At 39.4% G+C, this 17,132-nt stretch overlaps 1 protein-coding gene across 3 annotated transcripts in view; it reads right to left on the bottom strand.

Moving 5' to 3' along the window:
* The window catches only part of LOC109223449, a 47,725-nt gene that overhangs the window by 23,207 nt on the left and 7,386 nt on the right, over window positions 1-17,132 (bottom strand). For all 3 annotated transcript variants that reach the window (XM_019387761.1, XM_019387759.1, XM_019387760.1), the window contains exons 8-14: window positions 8,880-9,048; window positions 8,684-8,782; window positions 8,486-8,563; window positions 8,348-8,407; window positions 8,109-8,266; window positions 7,804-8,005; window positions 3,436-3,555 (exon numbers count right to left, since the gene is read on the bottom strand). In XM_019387761.1, the coding sequence (XP_019243306.1) occupies window positions 3,436-3,555; window positions 7,804-8,005; window positions 8,109-8,266; window positions 8,348-8,407; window positions 8,486-8,563; window positions 8,684-8,782; window positions 8,880-9,048 (886 nt within the window). The remainder of the gene's footprint in view (window positions 1-3,435; window positions 3,556-7,803; window positions 8,006-8,108; window positions 8,267-8,347; window positions 8,408-8,485; window positions 8,564-8,683; window positions 8,783-8,879; window positions 9,049-17,132) is intronic.

The following is a 17,132-nucleotide window of genomic DNA, read 5'->3' on the forward strand; positions in this document are numbered from 1 at the left end:
TGTACCAGTTAGATGTCAAATCAGCATTCTTGAATGGTTTTCTGCAGGAGGAGATCTATGTAGAACAACCAGAAGGCTATGTGAAAGAAGGAAAAGAAGATAAAGTCTATCTTTTTAAAAAGGCACTCTACGGATTGAAACAAGCTCCAAGAGCTTGGTACAGTAGAATTGATGACCATTTACTCGGTTTAGGCTTTGAAAAAAGCTTATCTGAGTCCACTTTGTATGTCAAATATAATGGAAATGATACTCTAATCATTTCACTTTATGTTGACGATCTTCTGGTTACAGGAAGTAGTGCACATCAAATTGAAGATTTCAAACAAGAAATGATGAAAGTGTTTGAAATGACAGATCTTGGGCTTATGTCTTACTTCCTCGGCATGGAGATTAAACAAGATCGGGGTGAAGTGTTCATTTGTCAAAAAAAATATGCAAAAGAGATACTAAAAAAGTTTTGCATGGAAGACTGCAAGGAGATGGGCACACCAATGAATCAAAAAGAAAAATTGAGCAAAGAAGATGGAACACAGAAAGTGGATGAGTCATATTTCAGAAGTTTGGTTGGGTGTCTGATGTATCTAACAGCAGCAAGGCCTGACATCCTCAATGCTGTAAGTATTCTATCTCGCTTCATGCATTGTGCAAGTGAAGTGCATTTAAAGGCAGCAAAAAGGGTGATCAGATATGTCAAAGGAACGACTGATTTTGGAATCAAGTTTAAAAGTTGTGAACAACTCAAACTAACTGGTTTTTCCGACAGTGATTGGGGTGGTTCAGTTGGCGACATGAAGAGCACTTCTGGATACTGTTTCACTATTGGTTCAGGTGTCTTTTCATGGAGTTCAAAAAAGCAGGATACAATAGCTCAATCGACAGCAGAAGCAGAATTTGTGGCAGCAGCAGTTGCGGTGAATGGGAGATCTTCATCTTGAGCAGAAAGAAGAAACTGAGATATTTGTTGACAATCAGGCTGCAATAGCTATTTCACATAATCCAGTTTTCCATGGAAAGACGAAACACTTTAATATCAAGTTGTTTTTCTTGAGAGAAGTCCAGAAGAATGGGGAGGTGACTCTCATTTATTGCAAATCAGATGATCAATTAGCTGATGCTTTTACCAAACCATTGTCAGTTCACAAGTTCGAGTCTTTGAGATCGAAACTTGGTGTCTGCAGATCCTAAAGCAAGGAGGAGTGTTAGTTGCTATGTTTTAGGACTGCAGTTTAGCTTTGAATAGTAGCAGTTACTTTGACTGCAGTTACTTAGTTTAAATTCTGCAGTTATTATTTTCTCAGTATCTTTGTTAGTTTTTTTTAAGTAGATCATGTGCTGATATTCAGGACCATGAAGTTAGTAGTTAAGTTTTTCTTATAAATTGTAACTCAGATTACAATGAAAAGTATCCTTGTTCTGTATTAGTCTTATGCTCTCTCTTTTCAGATTTCTTCTCTGTTCTTCATTCCTTTAATATTCTGCTCTTTCATTAATCACAAACATTCACTAGTTTTCTGGTTTGTTGATTAAAGTTAACAACAGTTCTCTACAAAAGTCACCCAATCTTCTATACAACAAGCAACTTCATGGGTGCACCAAAAGAAAATAAGGGATCAAAACTACTCAACTGGGCAAAGCTCATCTCTACCCCTTCAAAAGCACTTCAAAAGTCTCGTCATCATTTCCCTTGAATTCAACAAATTTTCCATATTAAGGAATCAAAAGTTTCCCATTACTTGGAGTCTTTCACATTAATTGTTGTAAATTCTTTATTACTTTATGTCTGATGGTTTTTCTCCAAAAATTTGAGCAAATATAGAAGCAGTCGAAAACTCTTATTCACCGCCTCTCTAGGGTCAACTAAGGGTTTTGCGGCTCTTATTCCAGCCTTAACTAACTCAATCTCAACCAATATAAAGGATAAACACTGGAAATGAAAAATACCAAGAAACACTTCCTATTCCAGAAAGCAAAAGGACTACAGTATGAACGCAGGAAGGATAGATTGAGAACCCATGGTTGAAATAACAATTCTATGCGTGAAATGGCTCAGAAATCTGACTTATGGGGAGACATTTTATCTTGTTCTCTTTTTGAATACATAATAGCCACCTCTACTTTCGATATTTGAATGTACAGAGGAAACTACTACACCTGCAGATTTCTCTTGTCCTTTCTTTTCACACGGAACAACAGAGTTGAATGTGGAAAGTTGGTCCTAAACAAAAGGAGTCAATGACTCCCTTATAAAGCATATAAGGAAGGTTGAATTCCAGATCCGTCTCTCTGCTCAGCCTTGACTAGAAGTTATGTTACTAGGGAAACATGTGCAAGCCTTTGTTAACAAGAAATTTGAGCATAGCCTACCATACTGGAGACATATTAACGCAATTATTCCAAACACGTGCTAAATACCTAAAAAGTTATACAGCCATCTCAAGACCTAATGGCCAGATGACTGTACTTGCTGCGGGATAACTGATAAGGATCTAGTCACTAAACAGTCTAGTGTCTAAGCAAGTTAGTGATCTCAGTCTAACTTGTTTCTACCCCTTTAGAAAAGGGAACAAGGAAGCATTTAAAAGGTTTGCTTCATTCTCCCTTCAGCTTTTCCCAATGTAGCAAGAAAGCCAAATATTTTTGGAGGCCTGCAACTGTAGAAGTTAAGCAACTATGGTTTGAGCAAATTTCCGCAATTTGTGAAGATAACTGTTTGGCAGGCTGTTGGAGCTTGTGTAACAAAATACCTTAGCCCGAACTTCATCCATTTTGAGATTTTATCTCTTTTGCAGCACAGTACCTCTCACATTCATTAAGAAACATCTAGTAGTTGCATAATCTGCTCTCCTCTTACTCCCTTAAAAACCCATCTTTTTTAACAGAGAGAAAAAAATGAGCAAACATGAACTGAGCAACTAATTGAAACTGAGAAGACCTCTTTGCCTACAACTAAGCGAAATTGAACAGCTTAAACTTAGCATAGACTTGAGAAAGACACATGACATTGCAGGGCTTGTCTTCCCAAAACATTTGTTTTGAGTGTTCGACTAAACAAACAAAGTCACTGCTGTTTTCTCCGAAAGTATGGTAGAAGGGCGGCATTTACAGAACAAGAGCAGTCACTCCTGCAGCCCTTGTTGCAGATGACCGACAACCACACTAATCTTTAGGACAGTAGAAACGGAAGCAATGAGAGAACTAAGATTCAAGAAGTAGCATAAAAAACATCATCTGCGAACATCATCTGCTACCACCAGTGCCTTTGAAATCAAATTTATCACACATCATCGCCCACACTAAAATCAACTAAGATATCAGTGCAAATGCAGTAGCATGGATGCACTAACCTGAAGGAACGACTCTGACACTTAGATTGGACTGATACAATAGATATATCAAAATAACTGTGCAAGAAAAAATTAACTCCACGTGGATTACCATGTTGAAAGTCACAAGTCGGCTGAGCAACCGAAGAGTCAGAAGGACATCACTGGTTTTCTCCAAGTACAGCCCTTGGGCCAAACGCAAAAGAAGCACGAAAACCCCAGATCGCGAAAACTACAAAGTAGCAAGTTATGGTTACAAAAACTGAATATATAATAAAAAGGGTTTGAATTTCAGATTAATTACCATCAGGAAGAAGAAGATAAAATGGAAACAGCTGCAAAGAGAGATATGCTATTCGCATTTACATAAGAAATCCCAAAAGTAAATAAAAAAGTACTTAAAATACAAGCAACAGCAAAAGGGAACTGAAAGGATATCCTTTGGTAATGAAATATTGTTCTGAAGTATTCAAATTTCCTGTAAATATTGTCAATGCTAGTAGAGTGAGAATGGATGCATATCAGGTCTTTCTGAAAGCATATTAGCAGCAAAATATGATAAAATATGAGTATTTTATATTCCTCTAATAATTTTCCTTTTTTTGTTGGAGGAGGGGGTATGATTTTCATTTTCTCTTATATTATAGCTTTATATTCACCCAAGTAAAAGAAAAGTAACAACCTTGGTTACAGATAATTTTGGAGAAATGACTAGCATATTTTGAGCAACATGACACATAATATATAGAGACAACAACAACCCAGTAAAAATCTCACTAGTGGGGTCTAGGGAGGGTAGAATGTACGCACACCTTACCCCTACCCCGGAGGGGTAGAGAGGCTGTTTCCGGGAGACCCTCGGCTCAGAGACAAAAGATCCGTAACAACAGAAACAAGACAAATAATATCAGCACCGTAGGAGACAACAAATAAGTGGAAGGACAATAATAATGATAAAGATAAAAATAGTATGATGAAACAAAAATCGCTAGCAATCCTAGAAAAAACACTATCAGACTAGCCGGAACGAGGAAAAACGCTCGACTACCCCCTAACCTACAACCCTAATGCTCGACCTCCACACCTCCCTATCCAGGGCCATGTCCTCGAAAATTTGAAATTGCGTCATGTCCTGCCTGATCACCTCGCCCCAATACTTCTTAGGCCGCCCTCTACTTCTTCTCGTACCTGTCAAAGTCAACCGCTCACACCTCCTAACCAGGGCATCTAGGCTTCTCCTCCGCATGTGCCCGAACCATCTAGGCCTCGCTTCCCGCATCTTGTCGTCCATGGGAGTCACGCCCACCCTCTCCCGAATATCTTCATTTCTAATCTTTTCAAGCCTCTTGTGCCCGCACATCCATCTCAACATCCTTATTTCTGCTACTTTCATCTTCTGAATATGAGAATTCTTGACTGGCCAACACTCAGCCCCATACAGCATAGCCGGTCTAACCACCGCTCTATAGAACTTAACTTTAAGTTTCAGTGGCACCTCCTTGTCACACAGGACTCCAGACGCTAACCTCCATTTCATCCACCCCACCCCGATACGGTGCGTGACATCCCTATCGATCTCCCTATCTCCCTGGATAATTGACCCTAGGTACTTGAAACTCTCTTAGGGATGGCTTGTGAGTCAAGCCTCACCTCCTCATCCGCTTCGCCGACATATCGTTGAACTTGCACTCCAAATAATTCGTCCTGGTCCTACTCAACTTGAAACCTTTAGCCTCCAAGTCTGCCTCCAAACCTCCAATCTCTCATTAACGCCACCTCTTGTCTCATTAATCAGAACTATATCATTAGCGAACAGCATACACCATGGCACCTCCCTTTGAATATGGTGTGTCACTGTGTCCATCACCAGGGCAAATAAGAACGGGTGAGCGCAGATCCTTGGTGTAACCCCATAACCACCGGAAAAGGCTCTGAGTCACCTCCCACAGTCCTAACACGAGTCTTAGCTCCATCATACATATCCTTTATTGCCCTAATATAAGCTACCAGCACACCTTTTACCTCCGGGCATCTCCAAAGAACCTCCCTAGGGACCTTGTCATATGCCTTCTCTAGATCAATAAACACCATGTGCAAATCCCTCTTCCTATCTCTGCACTGTTCCACCAACCTGCTGATAAGGTGGATAGCTTCCGTAGTAGAACGACCCGGCATGAATCCGTGCTGGTTTTCTGATATAGATACCGCCCTCTTTACCCTCCCTTCCACCACCCTCTCCCAAACTTTCATGGTATGACTTAGTAACTTAATACCCCTATAGTTGTTACAATTCTGGATATCACCTTTGTTCTTGTACAACGGGATCATCGTACTCCATCTCCACTCATCTGGCATCCTCTTCGTCCTGAAAATAACATTAAACAGCCCAGTCAGCCACTTCAAGCCTGCTCTACCCACACACCTCCAAAATTCTACTGAAATCTCGTCTGGTCCGGTCGCTTTGCCCCGACTCATCCTACGTATCGCTCCCACGACCTCCTCCGCCTTAATACGCCTACAGTACCTAAAGTCTTGTTGACTCTCGGAGTGCCCCAATTCCCCTAACACAATGTTTCGTCCCCCTCTTCATTCAGAAGTCTATGAAAGTACTACTGCCATCTCTGCTTAATCTGGGCCTCTTCCATCAATACACGACCTACCTCGTCTTTGATGCACCTCACTTGATCTAGGTCACGAGCCTTCCTCTCTCTCATTTTGGCCAGACGAAATAACTTCTTGTCCCCACCTTTACCCCCCAGTTCCTCATACAGTCGCGCAAATGCAGCAGTCTTAGCCTCCGTGACCGCTAATTTCACCTCCCTCCTAGCTTCCTTATATCTTTCTCTGTTCGCTCTCCTCTGCTCCTCGTCAGTGCTCTCCACTAACTTAAGGTAAGCCACTTTCTTTGCTTCCACTTTACTCTGGACCACGTCATTCCACCACCGGTCGCCTCGGTGCCCACCCGAGTATCCCTTCGAGACCCCTAACACCTCTCTCGCCGCCTCCTTTATACAGTCCGCCGTCGCCGTCCACATAAAGCTAGCATCCCCACCCCTCTTCAAGGCTCCCATAGCCGACAACCGGCCCTCCAACTCCTGAGCATTATCCTTAGTCAAGACTCCCCACCTGATCCTCGGTTGACCCCGTACAAACCTCTTCTTCCTGTTTATCAAGATACTAATGTCCATCACCAAGAGTCTATGCTGTGTCGCCAGGTTCTCAATCGGAATCACTTTACAATCCTCGCACAACCCCTTATCACACCTCCTGAGGAGAAGATAATCAATCTGAGTCTTAACTTTAAAGACCTTCAGCACATCAAAAACTTGAAAAAGAAAATTTTGAGCATGCTCAGTAATCCAGAGTAAACCAACAAATGTGCTGATTGGCTAATCTTTAGAGAAAAGTTTTAACTTCTTGGGTGTATTTCAGGTTCAGAACTATGTGAGTGCTACAATCTCTGATTAATCATCAAATAACACCTACAAAAAAATAGACCTATAAACGATAAGAAATCCAGGCAATTTCAAGCAAATTACACACTCAAACACACTGCTAGTCCTGCGCTCAAGTCCATTAGGGGCATTGGTTTATCAGAGTGCACCACACAGCAATGTAGGTGTGCTTCACCTCTGGCGCACTGCGCACCACACTCTAAAACTTGAAAAGAAGATATTAAGCATGATCAGTACCAGGATGAGCCAATTTGCTGATTTGGTCAAACTTCATATACAAGATTCAGTTTCCTAGGTGCATTAATGGTTCAGAACATGTGTATGCATGACATTCTCTGACTAATCACCAAATACAACCGAGAAATAAATGGACCAACAAACGATAAGAAATCCAGCGTCAAATAGCAATTTTTAAGTGAGCTATACTTTCAATCACACTACTAGCTGTTTTCCAGTACAAGAGGGGCATTGTCTTATCAGAGTGCAAAACACAGCAACATGAGGAGTGATTCACCTGTAACACATAATGCATAGATTTGCACCTACTGAACGTTTAACCAACCACAATAAGACTCCATCTAGGATTCAATTTTTTATTTGCTAAAATGAGTTCAAAGGAATTTATTCACTATAGAATTTGCATACATAATCATATAGAAGGGAAATAAAGAAGTCCAATGTCAACATCCAATAAAGCTCTAAACCTACATAATCATAGTGGAAAATAAAGAAGTCCAGTGTCAACATCCAATAAAGCTCTAAACAGTGAAGCTCAGCTATTCAGCAATAGAATTTTGCAAAATCGAAGTCACAAAATAAATTTTGTCAAAGAAAGGTATCAGCAGAGAAACTAACAGCAAGATATACATGAAATTGAAGATGAATGCAGCATAATTAGCTCCTGGAAAGTACAACTTTCAAAACTTAGAGACAGCTTCCTCACCTAGCTAGTGGCAGAAAGAATCTATGAGTTAAAGAAGCTAATAGCATAATAGAGAAATGGAATAAACACAAGTTATTTTTACCTCCCATCTCACTAGAGCAGTATTCCTATCGATCATTTTTAACAGATGACCATGGGTTCCACTAGGAATGATCAGACCCTCAACACCGGGAAGGTGTAATGGTTGGACCACCTTAACAGTCTGAGAAGCATCATCCACTATCAAACAGCTACTGATATCAACAGGAGATGACAATCCAGTGGACTTGTCAAGAAAGTTAAATCTGTTCAAGAAACATATCAACATAATTTCTCGCAACACCTTCTACAAGCCTCATAAATGAAAGGAACCTCAATGACTCCTGGAGAAAAATAAAAGTTACTTACACACATTCCGCAGGCCATGCTCCTTCACAAAGTGCTGATAACAACTGTAAAAGTTCAGCAGATCTAAAAGGGAATTCACCCTCCAAGCTGCAAAGAAGGCACCTGATAGGACCATCAACAAAACTATCCCTATCCCAAAACTGAGTACAGAGGGACTCCTGCACCATATACGTCAATGGTCTGAATTAATGAAAAAACATATGATTTTGAAGGCTCAAAAAGGCAACAATCCTCCAAACCTCTCCTTGATAAATTTTGCAAAGAATATCCAATATCAATTTCAGGTTACCATCCTCCAACTGCAACACAGAAAAGGCATGATAATAGAGAAGATGTGTTTTCCTTCACAAAGTGATAAATAGTATTAACTTAAAAACCTGGATATTGATCTCGTAAGAGGCAATAAATGCTGATATAAATGTCCGTAAAACGCTTCTAAGACCAACAATAGGACCCTGAAAATAGTAATAAATATCAAAGCAAAGATGAAATGACATAATGCACTACCTCTGTATGAAAGATAAGATGGATAAAAGATAATTTGCAAATAATGAGTAAACAAGCTATTCACTCACATCAAAATCCCTCAGTACATCATTTTCAATAATTTCAAGAAAAAAGCTCAAAGATCCAGCTTCGAAAGCTTGACGAACATAACCAATATGGTCTATCTCCTGAAACAAATTCAAGATATGAAAAAAAATGTCAAAACTTTACACCTTCCTGAGAAAGCACAAGCAAGCCAATTACGTGATATGAAGCTAAACAGACCATCAGTATATTATTTTCTTCTTTTCCAGGAAGAGATGAAATTAGACAGAGGAAAACTGCCCATGCCGAAATCAATGGTCCTGATTCTTTCTGCTCAAATACATCAAAAGTGGACACCATAGCATCGATTTCTTGCACCTCGGACAGTGAAAAAGTAACATGGCCCTGCCTGGGTTAAAAAAAAAGGGCAGCCGTTATGACAATAAGGAAATAGGACAAATGTACTGAGAAAAGAAAATCTTGAAAGAAGTTGAAGAAACCATAAGAACAAGAGAAATCAAAACAGAAAGAGGGGAATCTGTGTGAACTTCAGAACGTTTAGAGCTACCTAGCACTATTTGATCTTCTCTCCAAACAGGTCAAGCATCCAGAAGAAAGAAGCAATAGAATCATATCACACAATTTGCAATATGACCAAGAGACTCTTTCAACTTTAAAGGAGGTGCACTAGCAAAATGTTCATTCGAGACCATGATTGTGATACTGAGACCATGCTTGTGATACTGATAATGATATATCAGTTCATACAATGTGTGAAAAAAGTATTGTGGTTTTACTGATTCCCCCATGATAAGTTGCTTAACCAATAAGCAGAAGTGCCAATAATGACAAAATCTAAGTTGCTGAGCACTAAATATAGTTAACGCTCAACAAATATAAAAAGTGTGAGAAGTAACGAACACCGGAGAAAATATTGAGAGAAAGCTCAGCTTGATTATTCCCCTCAAGCTTTGGATGTTAAATAGTGATGTACACCTATAGTAAAATAGGAAAGCATATCAAGGTTACAAATAAATCTCCGTAATCGATTCCTATTACCACTACAACAATAACTAAGCCTCAGTCCCAAACAAGTAGAGATCGGTTGTATGAATCCTCACTTCAACCTTTAAGCTCAACTCATATCATCATCATACCAAAATAAAATAGAAGTGAAAAGAAAAATAATTTAAGTACATACTCTGAGAGGGTGTTACATAGTAATAAACCCTTCTCTACTAATGTGGGATAATATACGTACTACTATACATAATAACTCTCTAACACTCCCTCTCAAGTCGGTGCACATAAATCATATGTACCGAGCTTGTCACATATGCAACTAATATAAGGACAAGTGAGGGACTTGGTGAGAACATCCGCAAGCTGATCATTTGACTTCACAAACTTTGTAACAATATCTCTTGAGAATATCTTCTCTCTAATGAAATGACAGTCATTTTCAATGCGTTTAGTCCTCTCATGGAACACTAGATTTGATGCAATATGAAGGCAGTTCTTTTTATATATAAGGTAAGATTTAGAAGGGCAATTTGATTATCACACACAAGTTTCATCTAACAGATTTCTCCAAATTTTAATTCTCTGAGCATCTGTTTAATCCAAACTAGCTCATATGTTGCCACAGTCATTGCTTGAAATTCTGCTTTTGCGCTAGATCGAGCAACCACATTTGTTTCTTGCTTTTCCAAGAGACAAAATTAACTCCTACTAAACACAATATCCAGATGTAGCACGCCTATCAGAAGGTAATCCTGCCCAATTAGCATCTATGTATCCAACGATCTGCTCATAGCCTCGGTCCTCGAATAGTAGTCTTTTGTCTGGAGCTGATTTTATACACCTAAGAAAGCAGACAACTGCATCCCAATAACTATCATAGGAAAAGTCCATAAGCTGACTTCCCCACTCACAAGAAAGGATATGTCAGGTCTAGTCATCGCGATATAATTCAATTTGACAATCAACCACATATATCTTGTAGGATCACTAAAAGGCTCCCCATGTCTTGGCAGAAGCTTAGCATTCGGATTCATAGGAGTGTTAATGGGTCTGCAACCCATCATTCCTGTCTTCACAAAAATATCTAAAGCATATTTCCTTTATGAAATAACAATACTTGAGCTAGATTGAGCAACTTCAATACCTACAAAGTACTTTAATATGTCGAAATCCTCATGCTGGAAGTACTGAAAGAGATGTTGCTTCAGATTAGTAATATCATCCTGATCATTGCCAGTAATAATGATATCGTCAACATAAACCACCAGATAAATACATAGATTCGGAGTAGAATGCTGAATATAAAACAGAGTGCTTAGCTTCACTACGAGTTATGTCGAACTCTTAAATAATTGTGTTTTGAACTTACGAAACAATTGTTTACCATATTTAGAAATAATAAGAGATTTCCATAAGGCATTCTTACCATCATTCAACCTCCACCATTTGTATAACAAACATTTATTGTGAATTTTTCAAGCCGCTTAACCCAAGATCACCCCTCTTCTTTACCTCTACAAACTTTTTGCCAGTTGACCAAATGCAACTTTTTGTTAGTGGCATTTCCTTCCCATAAAAGGTGATTTCTTAACCAATTATCCTCTTCTCCACTTTGAAAGGAATAGGAATAAATGACATTAAACAAGTTGGTATCCCGTCTAAACTCTATTAATTAATCGATCAACCACCAAAAGACAAGTATTGTCTCTACCAAGTAGTGAGTTTTATTTCACGCTTGCCAATAACGCCCTGCCAAATATTTGCATCTTTTCCTCTTGCCCCGAAAGGGCGCCCCAGATAGGTGGCAGGAAAGCTTTCAACTTTACAGCCCAATATCACAGCCAGTTTCTCAATCTGAATATTTGTATTTACTGAAAGAATGTTACTTTTAGCTAGATTAGTTTTTAACCCATAAGCAAATAAGATCACCCTCAGAAAATTGAGTTGTTCTCTTTCTGCGCCACATAGCAATAGTGTACCATCCGCGTATAAAATATGAAAAATATCCACCTTTTCTTCGCCATTGCCCTCAACACAAACCCTTTAATCCATGCTATATCTACAGCATTATGCTCAGCACCTCATAACAAGGACAAATAAATAAGGAGACAATGGATCTTCTTGCCTCAAGCCCTTTTGAGATTTTAAACAAACTTCTGGACCCCATTAATCAGAACTCAAAATCTGACGGTAGAAACGCATGTCTTGATCCATTTGATCCACTTTCTCCAAAGTTCATTTGCTCCATGATGTCTATTAGAAAGGACTAATTTACATGGTCATAAGCCTTTTCTAAATCAAGCTTACAAACAACCCCTCCCTTCCCCTTCTTCAAATAATAGTCAACACATTCATTGGCAACCATAGCAACATCTACAATTTGTCTACTTTTAATAAACGCATTCTGACCCATGAAACCAATTTATTCAACACCACCTTTAGTCTTTCTGTGAGCACCTTTGCAATTTTTTATAGATACTCCCTAGAAGACTTATCGGCCTGCAATCTTTCATATTTACCACTCCCTTTTTCTTTGGAATAAGAGTTATGAATAAGGCATTGAAACTCTTCTCAAAAGATCCTTCCAAATAGAAGAATTTCAATGCCTTCATAATGTTCATCTTCTAAAATATACCAACACTTCTGAAGAAATGTCATGTTAAAGCAATCCGGCATGGTGCCTTATCCACTTCAAATAACTTCAACACCCCCTTACTTCCTCAATAGAAAATGGTCTTTGAAGCCATTCCTTTTTATCATCGCTTAATTCTACCAAACCTACATTGCTCTATTGTGACCTCCACTTTTCATTTTCCGTGCACAAACTCTGATATAATTCAAGGATGTGTTCCTTGATCACTTCTCTATCTTCTGAGATTCTGTCATTTATTTCCAGTCTATCAATAATATCGCATCTTTTGTATGCATTTGCCAATCTGTGAAAAAAAATTGCATTTTTAATCTCCTTGCTTAATCCACAAGCTTCTTGATTTTTGCCTCCACGAACTCTCCTCTTCTTTTGCAATATATTCGAGTTCTTTGACAAGAAAGAACTTTTTTCAGAAATTAAATCAGCATCTCCAGCTTGTGAGGAATAAATGTGAACCAAATTTACTTATTCTAAGAAATCAGCATGCTCAAACCACATTTTCAAATTTGAAGTAACTTTTTTCCTTTCTCAATCGCCATATTCAAACAATAAAGGCAATGATCAGACCCTACCCTCGGCAGTGTTGTCTGCTTTATATCTCTTAAAAAACCCATCTCATTCATTAGAAACACGTAATCTATCAATCCTTGAAGCCACACTTTCATCAGCATATCTGAACCAAGGTATACTGCTCTCCATAAAGTTGGGAGATCAACAAGCGACAAATCTATAATAATTCTAGAAAACTCTCTCTCATGGCTCTAGAATTCACCACCCTACCCGCTCTTTCGTGCCCACCGATTCTTTAGAGGAAAAAATTCCAGCACCACTTTTCTTATTGTAGTTGCGTACTATACTGGCTAGATTTTTGCGTCAATTTTCTATTTTTCAAATAAGCAAACTCAAGTTGGTTTCCTCACGTTGAATTGAGGGGCATTTTAGAATATCAAGTGAATTAAGGAAGATCATATAGAATTAAGACGGAGGAGAAGATGCAGGCCGTGGATGTTGCTCCATTAGCATTTATGTGGAACTTATGGAGAGAGAAATAGGATAGCTTTTGAAGGAGTAAACAATGATATTGTACACCTGACAAATAGCCTCTTATCCCTTGTTTGTTCTTGGTGCACCCACGAGGTACATATATGTATAGATGATTGAGTGTTATTCGTAGAGAACCATATCTTTTCGGTAAGGTTTACTTTTTGGTATACTATTGCCCTTCTTCAATAAATTATTATTTTCTTTTTTTTATTCCCTCCCTCCAAGAGCTCCCCACCTTGCTCTTGGGGTAACTCGAACTCACAACCTATTGGTTGGAAGTGAAGGGTGCTCACCACTTGAGCAACCCACTCTTGTCTTCTTCAATAAATTATTACTTAATCAAATGATAACTTATGATATTCCATATTTAATTATTAAATACTTACTTACCTTATTTAGTATAGGATAAATTTTTTTATTTATTTAGCATAGTCTATGACACTTGTATAATGAGCACCTCCTAGACATTGTTAATCAAGTCAACGAGAGACTTTTTTTCTTCACAAGTAATAGCAGAAAATATGGAATTTTGGAAGGGGGTGGAGAACTAGAAACATCAGTATTCGTTTTGGTGTGGGCTTTGGAGAAACATCATGAATGGATGAGAGGATCTTAGTGATAATATAACTTTCAGGATTGGAGTAGGCGTAGTTTTTGAGGTCACGAGCGATTTGGTGACAACACTTCGAGACTCATTTAGCCAAACATCTACATATTTTCATGCAAAAAAGATATGACAATCCAACAAATTTAAAGAACACAAGCGGGGAATATTATTTGGGATATTCAATTTAGGACGAATCTTCAAGATTAGGAGTTGGAGAAATTTCAACATCTGCTTGAAATGTTCTATGAACAAACCATATCATTAGAAAATAACGATTTTGGAGATGGGGGTTACAGAATAGTGGTCATTCTCAAGAAAAGCTTTATCATAGAAAGTTGCTTGATAGAGATTGTGAGAAAGCACGGGAGAAAATATATTATTGATATATTGACATATGTTACAATGAGCCCTATATATATACACACATAACATGTCCTACTCCCAATATATATTGGATTAGGATTATTTATTTACTCCTATTTACATGACTATTCTAACACTCCCCCTCAAGCTGGTGCATATAAATCATATGTACCGAGCTTGTTACATATGTAGTTAATACGAGGACCAGTGAGGGACTTGGTGAAAATATCTGCAAGCTGATCATTCGACTTCACAAACTTTGTAGCAATATCTCCCGAGAGTATCTTTTCTCTAACAAAGTGACAGTCAATCTCAATGTGTTTAGTTCTCTCATGGAACACTGGATTTGACGCAATATGAAGAGCAGCTTGATTATCACACACAAGTCCCATCTGACTAATCTCACCAAATTTCAACTCCTTGAGCAACTGTTTGATCCAAATTAGCTCACATGTCGCCATAGCCATCGCTCGAGGAGACTGCTTTAGACCATAAAGTGACCGACGCAAGCGACATACAAGGCCACGAGACTCCCCCTGAGCAACAAACTCAGGTGGTTGCTCCATATAAACTTCATCCTCAAGGTCACCGTGTAAAAAAGCATTCTTAATGTCCAGCTGATAGAGGGGCCAATGGCGAACAGCAGCCATGGATAGAAAAAGGCGGACTGATGCTATCTTAGCCACAGGAGAGAAGGTATCACTGTAATCGAGCCCAAATATCTGAGTATATCCTTTGGCAACAAGACGAGCTTTAAGACGATCAACCTTACCATCCGGACCAACCTTGACTGCATACACCCAACGACAACCAACAGTAGATTTACCTGAAGGAAGAGGGACGAGCTCCCAAGTACCACTCGTATGTAAAGCAGACATCTCGTCAATCATAGCTTGTCGCCATCCTGGATGAGACAATGCTTCACCTGTAGACTTAGGGATGGAAACAGAGGACAAAGAAGATAGAAAAGCATAATAGGGTGATGACAAACGATGATAACTCAAACCGACATAATGGGGATTAGGATTAAGGGTGGCCCGTATACCTTTCCGAAGTGCAATCGGTTGTATTAAGAGGAGACAAGTCCGCAGTATTAGCAGGGTCAGGTGCAGGACGTGAATCAGCTGGACCTGATGCTGGGCGCGGACGACGATGATATGTCAAAAGTGGTGTTCCTGTGGCAGGGAGTCTAGAAGGAGCCACACTAGACTCCTCAACGGTTGGAATGGGTAAGACTTCTGTAGCAGAAGGTGAAGGAGGAGCTATAGGAGACTCGGGTAAGACTTCTGTGGCGGAAGGTGAAGGAGGAGCTATAGTAGACTCCTTAAAGGTCGGTATAGGTAAGACCTCAGATATATCAAGGGGGTCAGAAAGGTCAGAAGAGGTAAAGAAAGGTTTAGACTCAAAAAATGTGACGTCAGAGGACATAAAGTACCTACGAAGATCAAGTGAGTAACAACGATATCCCTTCTGAACACGAGAATAACCAAGGAAGACACACTTGAGAGCACGAGGAGCTAACTTATCTTTCCCAGGGGCTAGGTTATGAACGAAACAAGTGCTCCCAAAAACACGAGGGGGAACAGAGTATACGGGTGATTGGGGACACAATACTGCATACGGTATCTGATTCTGGATGGGAGAGGAAGGCATCCGATTAACTAAATAACAAGCTGTGAGAACTGCATCGCCCCAAAAACGCAGCGGAACATGAGATTCAATGAGAAGTGTGCGAGCAGTCTCAATGATGTGCCTATTCTTTCTCTCTGCAACCCCATTTTGCTGAGGGGTATAAGGACAAGAGGTCTGATGAATAATTCCTTGAGAAGTCATAAACTGCTGAAATTGAGAGGATAAATATTCTAAGGCATTATCACTGCGAAAAGTGCGAATGGAAACACCAAATTGATTTTTAATTTCAGCACAAAAATTCTGGAATATAGAAAACAACTCAGAACGATCTTTCATTAAGAAAATCCAAGTACATCTTGAATGATCATCAATAAAACTAACAAAATAACGAAATCCCAAGGTTGAACTGACTCTACTAGGACCCCATATATCAGAGTGAACTAAAGAAAAAATAGACTCTGCGTGACTCTCAATACTACGAGGATAGGAGGCTCGGGTATGTTTCCCGAGCTGACATGACTCACACTCTAATGTGGATAAACTAGACAAACCAGGCACCATCTTCTGAAGCTTGGATAAGCTTGGATGTCCTAAACGTTTGTGAATTAGGTCCGGAGGATCTGTAACTAGACATGCCTTGGAGGATTTTAGGGAGTTAAGGTAGTAAAGCCCTTCTGATTCAAGTCCTGTTCCAATCGTCTGCCCTGTACTGCGGTCCTGCATAATAAAAGAATCATCAATAAAATATATACCACAATGGAGGGCACGAGTCAAACGACTAACAGATGCAAGATTAAAAGGACAGCCAGGGACATAGAGAACGGAATCTAGAGTGACAGAGGGTAGGGGATTCGCTTGTCCAACTCCTTTTGCTTTGGTTTGAGACCCATTGGCTAAAGTAACAGTGGGAAGAGACTGTGAATACGCAATATTTGACAAAAGTGATTTATTACCAGAGATATGATCAGAAGCGGCTGAGTCCACAACCCATTGTCCAGGAGGACTAGACTGGGAAACACAAGCAAAAGAATTACCAGCAACAGAAGTATTAGTCTGAGCAACAGAAGCTACTTGTGGAGATGTCTGCTTACTTGCTCGATACTGAAGGAACTCATTATACTCCCCTTCAGATAAAGAAAATCCCTGGTTACCTGTAGTCTCAGTCTGAGCAACA

The sequence above is a fragment of the Nicotiana attenuata genome, chromosome 3 (assembly GCF_001879085.1).
Source record: "Nicotiana attenuata strain UT chromosome 3, NIATTr2, whole genome shotgun sequence".
Classification (NCBI taxonomy): Eukaryota; Viridiplantae; Streptophyta; class Magnoliopsida; order Solanales; family Solanaceae; genus Nicotiana; species Nicotiana attenuata.